This window comes from Pipistrellus kuhlii, unplaced genomic scaffold (assembly GCF_014108245.1).
Source record: "Pipistrellus kuhlii isolate mPipKuh1 unplaced genomic scaffold, mPipKuh1.p scaffold_m20_p_15, whole genome shotgun sequence".
NCBI lineage: Eukaryota > Metazoa > Chordata > Mammalia > Chiroptera > Vespertilionidae > Pipistrellus > Pipistrellus kuhlii.
Window position 1 is genome coordinate 23,838,930 of NW_023425460.1, and position 13,913 is coordinate 23,852,842.

General features: G+C 36.7%; 1 protein-coding gene across 6 annotated transcripts in view; it reads right to left on the reverse strand.

Annotated features, from left to right (window-relative positions):
* Positions 1–15: 15 nt before the first annotated feature.
* ATAD1 (ATPase family AAA domain containing 1) overlaps positions 16–13,913 on the reverse strand; it is a 35,344-nt gene continuing 21,446 nt past the window's right edge. For 4 of the 6 annotated variants that reach the window (XM_036438478.2, XM_036438479.2, XM_036438472.2 and 1 more), the window contains 3 exons: positions 10,551–10,601; positions 6,721–6,854; positions 2,954–4,637 (listed from right to left, as the gene is read on the reverse strand). In XM_036438478.2, coding sequence (XP_036294371.1) covers positions 4,517–4,637; positions 6,721–6,854; positions 10,551–10,601 — 306 coding nt within the window. In that variant the 3' untranslated portion in view covers positions 2,954–4,516. Of the gene's footprint in view, positions 1,163–2,953; positions 4,638–6,720; positions 6,855–10,550; positions 10,602–13,913 lie in introns of those variants that run through there. The other 2 variants (XM_036438476.2, XM_036438477.2) reach the window with 2 other exon arrangements.

The window sequence follows — 13,913 nt, forward strand, 5'->3', positions numbered from 1 at the left end:
AAAAAAAACAAAAACAAACACAGTGTATTTATTGAAAACATGAGACCGGATATAGTAGTGCCTTACCCAAATAGTTTGTGATTTTTAAATATATTTATAACGATTCTTCTGCTCTAATACCACACAGTGCAAATGGCTATTTGTATGTACAACTGATGCTTGTCCTCATGTTAATAAATTTCTCAAAATGAACGCCTGGGTGTCTCTGCCTGTTTAACACTCAGTGTGGGTTGACCATATGACTGTTGAGGTCTTGGTGACTTCAAGTAACTGGAAACTGCAGCAACTCTTTCAGACCGTAATTACAAGGCTGTTAGCTCTTACCCACGTCATTTCAAGAACCGATCTAGATGGGAGTGACATAAGCACTAGTGATGTTTTCAGAGGTGCCTGGGTTCCTTAGGGACCTCTCCCCAGGATTTCATTACCTGAAGATCCGAACTGAGATTTTTTTTTTAACTTGCTCCCTTTTTCTCAAAGTTATCGCAAGAAGTTTTACCAGTGGGCCTGGAAGCAGTTGTGTGTTGTCTGCAGTAACTCCCATACCTCCACTAACCTCAATAATTGCTACTTCTGTATACAAAAAGGATGCTTGCTTCCACCCGTAAGTTCAGGGGCCTCCAGGAAGGCTTGCATTTTGGTTTCCTTCCTCCTTGAGCCCCTAGCCTCCTTTCCGTCCTGAAAGCTTAAAGAAAATTACTGCTGCTGAGCTTCACTCCAATAAAACTGGTGCGATAGCCAACTCAAAGCTATCACTTGTCACCCCTTCCTTTTCCTTTCGAGATCCTTACTTGTTGGCTCCTAGTGACAATTAGTAGGAAAAAGTAGGGCAGGAAATGTGTACGTTCATGAAGATGTAAGTGGTGCCAAGGGAGTATACTGAACTGTAAAGGGCAGTGTGAAAATCCTGGAAAGGCATGGATCAATCATTCAGTCAGCAGTCAGATATTGGTGGACTTAAAAATGTTATCAACACTTGAATCAGGCCACAAGATTTCTTTCCAACCATATTCCTTGTAAGAAGAAACAACTCTTGGCTACTTGAGAACAGCAGAGTTCATTTTTCCTCATCTTCCTCCTTTTTGTCACCTGAATTTTAGGTCAAGCACAGTAGGTAATCAGGAAATGAGATGGTCACCAGATCAATCAATTGTTCTTATATCTGAAGGTTTGAAGGAACAATAATGCAGCATTAGCTAGTGAGGTGCACACACCATTGTGTTCATTTCAGTTCCAAGTTTTGCATGACAGTTATTATTTCAATATGTTTGGCTTGAGTTTTAAAACTGAGCTGCCATGATTCACAACCTGTGTCCTTGGTGCCCACACCAGAATTCACATTCATTGCAACTGTATTTCAAAGCACAAAAGCTTACAAGGAAAGTGTGCTCAAGTAAATTGATAACTAAATATTTGACAATCACAAAAACATTCCCAGTTCAGTGTTTCAGTAATGAGACCTTTATGAACTATAATAATAAAAGCATAATATGCTAATTAGACCTGACGGCTGAACAAAACAACAGTGCAGATGAAGCCTGGCACTGCAGCTGCGAGGGCCGAGCCTTTTGCACTGATTTCGTGCACTAAGCCTCTAGTTGAGTCATAATAGCACAAATTTTACAGCGGTTACTGAGGACCTTTTGTTTTACTTTCATTGTTAAATGGTTTCTAGTAGCTTAGATCTCATTTGCATCTACTTGCTCTACATCTTAATACAATTTCATGAACATGTCTTAGAATTTTCTCCCACACATGTGAGAGCTTTAACTTTTGAGGCGGGGGGAGGGAAAAAGTGAAGGGGAATAAGATGTATAAACTCCCAGTTATAAATAAGTTATGGGGATATAATGTACAGCACAAGGGAATGCAGACTATTGCAATAACTGTACAGTGACAGATGGTTACTAGATTTGTCATGGTGATGGTGATCAATTCGTAATGTGTATAAATGTTAAACAACTGCATTATACCCCTAAAATTCATAGTATTGCATCTCAACTATACTTTAATAAAAAAGAGGTCTTTCTCAATGTTTACCACTTAGGGAAAAAGCATTTTCTCAAGCCAGAAACTCTAAGCATAATCCTATCTAATAAAAGAGTAATATGCAAATTGACCATCACTACAACACACAAGATGACTGCCCCCATGTGGACATAAGATGGCCAGCAGGGGAGGGCAGTTGGGAGGGACCAGGCCTGCAAAGGAGAGTAGTTAGGAGTGGCCAGGCCTGCAGAGGAGGGCAGTTAGGGGCAAACAGGCTGGCAGGGGAGCAGTTAGACATCAATCAGGCTGGCAGGCAGAAGGGGTTAGGGGCAATCAGGAAGGCAGGCAAGCAGTTGGGAGCCAGCAGTCCTGGATTGTGAGAGGGATGTCTGACTGCCTGTTTAGGCCCGATACCACTGGGCAGTCAAACATCCCTTAAGGGGTCCTAGATTGGAGAGGGTGCAGGCTGGGCTGAGGGACTCCCACCCCCACCGTGCACAAATTTCATGCACTGGGCCTGTTGTTGTAGTAGTAGTAGTAGTAGTAGTAGTAGTAGTAGTAGTAGTAATGATAATGATAATGATAATAATAAAGTTCCCTCAATTACTTTAAGGCATTAAGATGCCTCAATGAGTCATAATTGCTGGGATTAGTGTATTTTTCTAATTCACTTGATGATTAAAACTATGATAAATTTAATAACTACTACTGGATAGTCTGAATTGAAGAGAAGATAAAAAGAAAGGACCTGAGAAGGAATATATCACACCTTATTTTTTTATCAATAAGTTATAGTATTAAAATAAATAATTACTGAAATTCTTACTAATTACTAGTATGAGTTAGTGTGTAAGCTACAGAAGTGTGAATGCTACACAGCAAGAGAAAGCCAGTCTGAGGGCATGTTTTATAAACCAAAACCACCCTAGAAAATTTTATGTAACTGAAAAAGACCAGCCATCAGTAGAGCAAAATCAATTAAGAGGGACCTCTTTATTACACATTTATAAAATAATAGTATAATTATTAAAAATGGAGACTATATATTTTTTGGTATCTGTTTTGCATTCAATTTTTTAATCATCTTCACAATTTTTCAAAACTTGATTTTTATTATCCTAGAACTTCAACCCCACCCACCAAAGCACAACTGAAGAACCAACTATTCAGCAGGTTCTAATGAGAGACTTATCAAAAAGTTACTCAAATAACGCAACAAATAAAGATTGAGTTTTCAAAGAAATACAATAAAAACAAAAACATAAACAGCATAATTTAATTTTTCTGATGATTCAGAAGGTTCCTCTGTCACAGTGTGCCACGCTCCTCATGCTGCGTGTTTAAGTGCCATAAAGAATTCTAATTAATGAAATTGTGGACAAAAAAAAATGTTCACTGACGTGTTAGCACACACAGCCTCAGTGACTGCAGGTACAATATGGGAATTTTGATGTGTATATCTGTACTAACTGGGGCACAATTTATAATATGCTAAGAAAACTTTTTAAATTTCAGTTATAAAATGAATATTTTTAGCATATTTAGCAACAGCTACTAGTTTTAAATCATTTTATTTTTGATGACCAAATTAGATTTGACCATAAATAAAGAACACATAACTTTAAAATAACATTAAAAAAACTATGGTTACAACAGAACTAGGCAACATTAGATGAAGAAAGGGAAAGTCACATACATGTATTGTATGGCACTGAGCTTTTTCTAAGCTATTCTTTTGAATGACTTTCAACCACCTTTATGTATATCAATTTATAAATGTCTCTACTCGGTGTGCTTGTGGAAAGGTGAAATTGATGTTGGTTACGCAACCGCCTGAAAACCATTCAATGCTGATCTCTGAACAAGTATTATTATACGATTATCCTGACAACTATAATAATTGAGCCACATCTAAGTATTCAGATGTGGCTGACTCCAACTGTTCAACTTCAGAGAATGCTCAACTTTAAAAAAAGCTGAAACAAGTGACAACTGAAAATGGCTGAATCGCTGTACCTTATAGACACAACCCTCAATCTTAGTTTCGCTATAAAGCATTTAGCACTTTTTGATTCAGTAGTTGGGGGTAAAAAAAAGTTTCTGTATTCAAACATATCTACAGAATGTCAATATAAAATGTGTGACTATATACATTCAATACACACACGCTCACATATCTAGAAAGCAGCACTTAACCACATCTCCATTTCTCACTAATGACTCAATGACTCACCTGTCACTTTAAAACAAGCTTAGATGTTATAAGGCTGCAATATATGGCTAATGAGGCCAAACACAAGCACCCACACGCAGGCTGGATTAAATTGTCCCTCCTCATGATTTTTGACAAGTGGTAATACCATTTATATAACAACCATGTTTCAATAACTTAGAAGTCAGAGTATAAAACCAATGTCATTCAACTCCCTCACTGTGTAAGAACACCACTCCTCCCATTCTGTTTCCACTAATGATAACAGGGCACACCAAACCAGGCTGCACTGACCTGCACAAATGACGTTTACTCTTAATCTAAACAAACATGTGTTAAAACATTCTGAAACGCTGCATCCTTTGACTTCTTCATCTTTTCAATTGCCCGATGCAGGTCCTGTTGTTGCACAGGCCGAATTTCATCTTCATCATGGCTAAAATGCAAATACAAGCCCACCAGATATTTAAAAACTTTAGAATAAACCTTTCTAAAAGATTTTACGATGATTAAAAAATAATCTCTTTCCCAACCAAGACCCCAAAGACAAACACAATTAAAAATTCGTGTGAACTTTTTCAGGAGCTATCTATGCATTACAAATCTCTTTTTTTAAAAAGCACTGACTGCTAAAAGGTAAAAGCTAAAATGGCTGGCTATAAATATTATAGCTGTGGTAACTAAAATCAAATACTTCACACTAAGAATATCAGTAGAGAATATTAGCATACAGTGAAAAAGTTCTATAAAGGTGTGCCAATTTACCTAAGTGGAAACATTCATTCCAATCAAGGAGTCAAACATACTCCATCAAAACTAAAATTAAAAAGTAGCTTTCTTACAGATATAATTCATGTATATGTTTGGCTTTTGACAAACTAAAATGCTTGCTATTGATAAAAACCAACTAATTTAAGTCCTCCTAACTTTAATAATAAGAAAAACACAGTATATAATGTCTCCTTTGTAATTTATGGACACTTAAGAAAAATCATTTGGGAAAAATCTTTAAGATAATCCAAATCTATTGGTCAGATTTTTCACATTGAAATATTAAAATTTTTCACGGCTTTGAGGACAACAGAAAAACTTTCATTATTGATGTAATGTTATTTAAGCAAAATTTACTAATGTTATTTTTCTTCTCTTAATCTTATTTACAAGAATAAAAATCTTTGGCATGTAGATTGGCTACAGGGGTCAAAAGTATTCCCAACTTTAGCACTGGAGCATCTGGAACAATAAATAAGTAAATGGGAGCTGCTCTCTGCATGACAGGGGTCGAGGGAACACTGAAGAAAAGTCCAGGACTAGTGCATACCTAGCTAGGGTTAACAGGGTAGCTTTCATGCAAATCTTTCTATACCAAGAGCAGCTCCTGCCCCCCCCTCCTCCCCCCCGCCCACATGGCAATGCACTATAATTAAACACAAGAATACAAGAGGTAAATCCAGGTCACTCAGAGAGAAGCCTCTGGAGCACGAGGAAAAAAGACAAAAACAAAGGGTAAGAGATTCAATACAAGCCCCAAAGTACACTAGCTTGCCAGAGTCGTAGAAATTCTTCGTTAAGAAGAGGTTGATACTTGGCCCTGGCCAGTTAGTCTCAGCCTGTGGACTGAAGGGTCCCAAGTTCCATTCCAGTCAAGGACATGTATCTTAATTGCAGGCTCAATCCCCAGCCCTGGTCAGAGCATCTATGGGAGGCAGTCAATTGACGTGTCTCTCTTTCACATTGATGTTTCTCTCTCTCTGTCTTTCCCTCTCCCTTCCACACTCTCTAAAAGTTAATGGAAAGATATTCTCGGCTGAGAACTGAAAAAAAACAAAAAAGTTTTGATACTTTGAACAGGGGTTTAGAATGCAGAGTTACACTGGCTCAGGGCAAGTAGCCTTTTGAAAAACTTCCCAAGGGACATAGTTCATCAGAGCTGAGCTATTCCAGTTCAGCAGTATCTTTGCTTGAATAAGGTTGGTACAAAACTAGTTTCTCAAGCTCATACTTTGAAACTGGTTTCAAGTGAAATTTGCTGCAATGTCAAATGGTTTATTTGTTTAGTAAATATATTATTATTTGGAAATCTAGTCCACAGAAAGGCCCACCCATTTACATGTAAAATTTCTGTAACACAAGGTACTCATTATCATATAAAATGAAATTTAGGAATTTAAGATGCAAAGCACTCCAGGAATACTAGAGGACCCTACTTTCCTAGTGGAGATGGGCAAACCTAAGTTTCTGTCAGCTTTCTGTGACCAGTCCATGGATTTTCAGCATAAATTTGGCTTTTTATCTCTACCTCTTCATTTTAGACTCTCCTCAAAACACCCCTTCCTCACAACCATTTTCAGAACTCACCTTTAAAAAAAAGACAAATAAAATTGGGGATATCGTTAATGCCAATTTACCTTTTATTCCATACACAAAGTTTATATTATAAAGAAAAATTAAAAAAAACTTAACCTAAAAACTCTAAAAGGATTTGATAAATATTAGAGATCAACTCTATACACACATACCTTTCCTCTGATGTAGAATTAACATATTCCCTGACACAGAGGAGGGCAGCATCTCTACACATCTCTTTTAGGTCACTTCCTGAAAACCCATCAGTTTCCTGGGCAACTTCTAGCAGGTTCACATGTCTGTCCACCTTAAACAAATATGTATAAAACGCATTTAGAAAACAAACACAAAATATACTGCAAAGGAGTAGCCAAATACTCTTCTTAGAAATAAATAATGGCAAGCATATTAGAACAGCATGGAAAGAGAATCACTAACGAGTTTTAACTATAAAAGCTTAAAATTTGAAATCTAATTTTAATTAAGTGTCATTATGACCAGTAAGTCTCAGTAGATATATCATGATGTTATAGTGAAAAAAAACATTCAAACAATGTTGGAATCACTTCAGTAGCTCTTAAAAGGTCCTAAGTTAATACTTTTCTATAATATAGTCAACATACTTAACAAACAGCCTGCATTATTTAAATCTCATGTCCATTACAAAAAAACATATTCCATTGAAATACTCTCACATCCTTTGGTATTCTATTACCTCACCATTAATTCAACACAGTCTTTGCTCTTCAACAGAAGTTTATATAGTCAAACCAATTAAGGGGCTGTATTGGCACATAATAGACTTGGATTAATATAATCATACAAACTGTTTATATAGATGAAGAGGGGGGAAAGCAAGGAAAGTTATAATTACCATCTATTAAATGATTATGTGTCATTCACTTTAAATGTATTATACTCATTTAATCCTATCAGGCTAAGTATTCTCATATTCATTTTCAGAGGTGAGACCTGGAAAGGTTAAATAAATTGCCCAAGGTCACACCATTGCCAAAGCCAGATTTGAACACAATGTAGCAGAGATCCAGCTATATTTCCCCCCACAGAGCTAACCATTTGTCTTAACATTTACTTTTCCCCATTGATTGCAGTGCTACATTGGCTAGTTACTAAATTCCCATTTGTTTTTGTGGAAGACCCAATGTTAACACATTGTGCACCAGTGGTTTGATTGCTAGCTTTACCCAGTGGCCAGATAAGTTTCTATTGAATGAGTACAAAAATTTTTTTTTACAAAGTATCATACTTTAAAAAGATATTAGCTTGTAAGAACATTTAATAAATAACTTCAAAATGCAATGGGTATTTAAAGTGTGCCTTTAACGTTTATGTAAAACCCCGTGTAATATGAAAACATGAGAATGCTTGTGATCCGCCGGCAATGTGTTAAGTAAGAAGAGCAAATTTACACAAGGCCAAGAGACTTGGAGTTGAGAGGACATGGGGTCTATTGTCTGCCCTGTAACTGTGACCTCACATGACACTGTTCTAATTCCTAAAGGTGGGGGTTAAATAAAGAGAAATCACATATTTTTTCTTTTAAAAAAAAGTGAACTCAGAAGGTAGGTGGGAGGCAAACAGTAATAATAAGCAAAATAAAAAATAGTAAGCATATAGATAAATCTATATATACTGTTTACTATATAAACAGTAATAATAATAATAACTTGTGGTAAAGAAACCATGTAAAACTAATATGCTAGACAATAAGAAAATGTATTACACAAGTGACATCTACATTAAGGCATTCTAAAATCTTAAAATTATAATATTGAAAAGAGGACACACCTATTGAAGGGTGCCACTAAAAGAGAATGTGTCACTTCTAAACCAGCAGAGAAAAGGGGAAAAGAGGAATAAAAAATATAAAGACAACACTAAAGAGCACAGGGTGGGGGTGTGTTACGTGGAAAAAAAAAAAAAAAAAAAAGCATGAATCTAAATTTTTGAGTAATACAGACTAAACCAGATTGGCAAAAGACAAGATTAGACTATACCAAAAAAAAAAAAGTGTAGCCCAGTGTGGCTCAATGGTTGAGCACTGACCCATGAACCAGGAGGTCATGGTTTAATTCCAGGGCAGGGCAAGTGCCCAGGATGCAGGTTCGATCCCCACTGGGGGGCGTGTAAGAAGCAGCTGGTCAATAATTCTCTCTCATCATTGATGTTTCTATTCCCTCTCTCCCCCTCCTCTCTCTGAAATAAAAAATAATATTTTTTAAAAATATATTACAATTCAAAAAACAAAAACCCCACATTTCTGTACAAAGATAAACATATCTTGTATACTTGAAAAACAGTGAAAAATATGAGGATTTAGCCGGGACCAGTTTGGCTCAATGTATAGAGCGTCGGCTTGGGTCTGAAGGGTCCTGGGTTCGATTCCGGTCAAGGGCATGTATCTTGGTTGCGGGCAGATCCCCAATAGGGGGTGTGCAAGAGGCAGCTGATCGATGACTCTCTCTCATCGATGTTTCTAACTATCTCTCTCCCTTCCTCTCTGTACAAAATCAAAAAAATATATTTAAAAAAAAAAGAAAAGAAAAATATGAGGATTTTAATCCGTAATTCAAGTATACCATAATATTGAGTTACATGATCAGCCAAGAGTTTATTTAATAATTTATATCAAGTTCAAAGCTACATTATTTTCAGCTTTCTTTTTCATTTCTCTCTAAAATGACTTAAGGATATACTAGGTGTACCAGTTAATAATGATAGATTCTGTAATCAAAGAAAACAAGATAATTCTAAGAGAAACATCAAAAGTGCTTTATTCAAAGTAAGGTCCATCGCTAGCTACACATTTCCCCATCTTTCAGGTAATTTGTGGATATCGTCCCAATAGACATTTTCTTGTTTTGAACCATTCACAGACCCAATTTTCCATTTCTTTGTATGTTTTAAAGTGCTGCTCAGAAAATGCGTATGCCATTGATTGGAACAAGTGGTCATCTGAAGGAGCAAGGTCTGGTGAATACAGTGGGCGGGTTAATACTTTTCTTTTTAACGTGTCTTTAACTGGTTTTGAAGTGTGTGATGGTGCGTCATCATGAAACAAAATTACTTTGCCATGTCTTCTGGCATATTCTGGTCGTTTCATGATCAAAACATGGTTCAAATTGATTATTTGTTGTCGGAAGCGATCAGTATTAATGGTTTCACCTAGTTTTAGAAGTTCATACTACACCACACCTTCCTGATCCCACCAAAGGAAAGTATTGTCTTCTTTCCGAAGCAATTTAGCCTTGCAGTCGATGGATCAACCTCTGATTCTGTGGGTTGGGATTCTCAAAATAAGTCCACTTTTCATCGCCAGTCACAATTTGATGTAAAAAAGACTTTAGTGCCATTGAAGCAACATTTTACTGATGACTTTTCGGTTTTCCATTTGTCTTTGGTTCAGTTGATGTGGCACTCATTTTCCTTCCTTTAAAATCTTTCCCATTGCTTGTAAATGATCGGAAATTGTTTGCTGAGCAATGTTTCATTTTCCTGCAAGTTGTTTTTGAGTTTGACACGATCTTCATCCAATAATACTTATAATTGTTGGTCTTCAAACTTTTTTGGTTGACCTGGACGTTCTTTGTCTTTTACATCAAAATCATCACTTTCAAACTGTTTAAACCAGCGTTCACAAGTATCTCGAGATGGAGGATGTTCACCATAAGCTCCCCGAAGTATTCAGCAGCACTTTTCTTCAAAATAATGAATTATAACTTCCTGAAAATGCTGTTTTTATTGGCATGAAAATCGACATTTTTAAGTGTAAAAATATCTATGATGTTAACACCTTTAGCAAATTTGACATATGAAGTTTTGAAGCTTGTTGTCAATACAACAAAATAGCATATGTATCAAATCGCATATATATCAACATATGTGTAACTCCATCTTTTGAAAAAAAATCCACATTATTAACCAGTACACCTAGTAAACATGCTATTTATAGGATAGGGAAAAATTGTAATTTTTTACTTACATTTTCATTTTTCAAAATGAGTTTCAGGATTGCTTCTCTTTGTTTTAGAGCCTAAAACAGGATAATTTCCAGTTAGTTTTAAAAAAAAAAGGGGGGGGGGGGATGAAGGGGAAATCAACTAGTTTTCCTAATATCTCTTCCCTATAAATTACCTGACAATCCCTATAGGAAATGACAGAAACTCTGACAGAGGTCATGGGAACTACTGATTAAAACAAGATCTAGGTTGTCCTACCCAACTATATCTTCTTATTCTGAATCCCTACTGCCTAGCACATGTCTGGCAGGAAACATGCCCTTAAATATTACTCTGTAAATCTCATTTTCATTTAGAAAACTTCTGAAAACACCACTGCCATAAATTTTTACCAGTAATTGAAGAGATGGCAAGGAAAAACCCTTCAGTTCCTCCATTTCAACATATCACTTCCATTTTTATTAATTTACATGAGTGAATTTTTATTACTGATGATAGCACATTCGTTCATATGCCTGCATGCTCTCCCCAACGATGCATCTTATTATTATATCAGAGAATAAAAGGTGGTATAAAATACCTTATATATAGAAAGTATAAATGCTTTTTTTTTTTTTAATATATTTTATTGATTTTGTACAGAGAGGAAGGAAGAGAGATAGAGAGCTAGAAACATCGATGAGAGAGAGTCATCGATCAGCTGCCTCTTGCACACCCCCTACTGGGGATATGCCCGCAACCAAGGTACATGCCCTTGACCGGAATCGAACCCGGGTCCCTTCAGTCCCCAAGCCGACCCTCTATCTATTGAGCCAAACCGGTCTCGGCAGAAAGTATAAATGCTTTTAAGAATCATTATAGCTGAACTCATCCCTATTCCCATAACCACTGAAAAAAAAAAAAACAGAACTGAGGACAATAAATATAAAAACAAATTACCTGAAAAGCAAAAACAAACCCTGCTGTTTGTGTAATTCAAGGATGTTAAGTATGAGGGTTAACTTGGTGTGTCAGGTGATGTCCAAAAACTATTTTTTTTATTTTAAAGTAAACATTTAACTTGGAGAGGAGTTTTAAGGTAAGGTTAATCATACACTTTGATGTCATAGTTATGCAATAAAAAAAAACTACCCTACCTATACTAATAGAAGGGTAATATGCTAATTAGACTGGATAGTCCAGACGTCTTCTGGACGTCCTTCCTGACAAAGCCACAGTGACTGCCAGGGCTGAGGAGGGCCAGCAGCCATGGCAGCCAGCAGTGGGGTGATGGGGGTGGCGCCTTCCCCTGATCTGCCAGGTCACCTCCTGCAGAGTGAGGCCAGACTGCAGCTTAGGCAGGGAGCAGGCCTAAGCCATCAGTAGGACATCCCCTGAGGACTCCTTTAGTGTAAGAGGGGACAGGCCAGGCTGAGGAAACCACCTCCCACAACAGTGCACGAATTCTTGTGCACCAGGCCTCCAGTTCTCTATAAACAGAATGAAAGAGGGTTATAAAATACCAGTTTCTACAATATCAGTCTTCGAATTTATAACAAATTTGTAAATCTATTACGACTCATTTTGATAACTCACAAAATCAATATATTAGACTTATAACGTTAGTCCTGGTCGGTATGGCTCAGTTGGTTGGAACAACGTCCTGTGTATCTGAAGGTCTCAGATTTGATCCCCAGTCAGGGTGCCTACAGAAGCAACCGAATGATGTTTCTTTCTCTATCTTCCTCCCCCCGCCCCCCACAACTAAGATCATATATATATATATTATATATATATATATATGTATATATATATATATATATATATATATATATATAAAAATCGTGGGGGGGGGATTTAACTTTAGTAGAGTCTACTTTCCATGTTATGTATCCTATGTTCTATTCTACTGTATTCTTTATTTTCTACTGGACTACAAGTAGATATTCTATCAATATACTCTCTGTCTTCAAACCACTGAGGTAAACTAATTTTCAAAAAAAAAAAAAAAATGTTTGGATATCTAGCTAACAAAATAAAACAGAAATTATGTGTGACATCCCAAGTTCATTAAACCTGGCAGCAGTCTCATGATCTATTTTCCTTGATGCTCTAATAGAAGTACCCCAGAAGTCACAGCTAAACATGAGCTTCCACACAGAAATTTCTTGCCTTTATTCATTTGGGCAGGAAAGCCTTCTCTTACTTCATAATTTCCTACCACCCTTCAATGCCCAGGTGGATTCTGTAAATTTTAATTCTTATTTATTTATTATTTATTTATTTTTTAGAGAGAGAGGGGAAAACATTGCTTTGTTATTCCACTTATTTTTTTTAAATATATTTTATTGATTTTTTACAGAGAGGAAGGGAGAGAGAGAGAGAGCTAGAAACATCAATGAGAGAGAAACATCGACCAGGTGCCTCTTGCACATCCCCTACCGGGGATGTGCCCGCAACCAATGTACATGCCCTTGACCGGAATCAAACCTAGGACCTTTCAGTCCACAGACCAACGCTCTATCACTGAGCCAAACCGGCTTCGGCTGTTATTCCACTTATTAATGCATGCATTGGTTACCTCTCATATGTGCCTTGATGGAGGATCAAAATCACAACCATGGAGTACCTGGACGATGAGCTAACCCAGTGGTCGCCAACCTTTCAGACCTCATGAACCACTGGTTGGCGACTGTTGCCTAACTAAATGAGTTACTGGTCAGGGCTAAGTCTGCACATTTCATCAACTCCCCAGACAGAATTATTAGTATTCTTCATCATCTCAGGTCCTCACAGTTCTTTAAACATACCTGTGTATATAGTACACTTCGCATTATTTATTTACGTGTCTAACTACACTGCAACACAGAGTTCTTTGAGGACAGCAGCTATGTTCCATTCACCAGAGTCTTGCAGGGGTCTGACACATCTTAATGCTTAATGAATACTGGTCATACAAAGTAAGTGGTAAAGTCCCCTACATCAGGTTAAAAAAATTCTCTTCACTGATTTATCAGGTAAATTTCCTAAAAGAGTGGATAAAATTATGCATACGCTCAGAGGTACCAGAGGTTGTAGCCATAGCAAAGCAGAGTAAATTTATAGAGGCTACAACCATCAATCTTTAGGAGACAGGTTTATTGCCACATACAGATCTGCTAAGTTGCAGAATGTAAAGTGGGACAAAGATTATAAGTGAATTATTATTTACTTCAAAATTTAAAAGGAATAAAAATTCCTCTGAATAGCTATACATGTAACATGCCGACTGCATAGTACATATCTTCTGTTATTAACAGTTGTTTTTTTCTTTGATCTAAATTCAGAGAAAATTCAGGTTCTGAGTATTCTGTGCAAAAATCAGAGTACCAATAAATTATTATCTACTTGAGGGTACTTCTTAACAA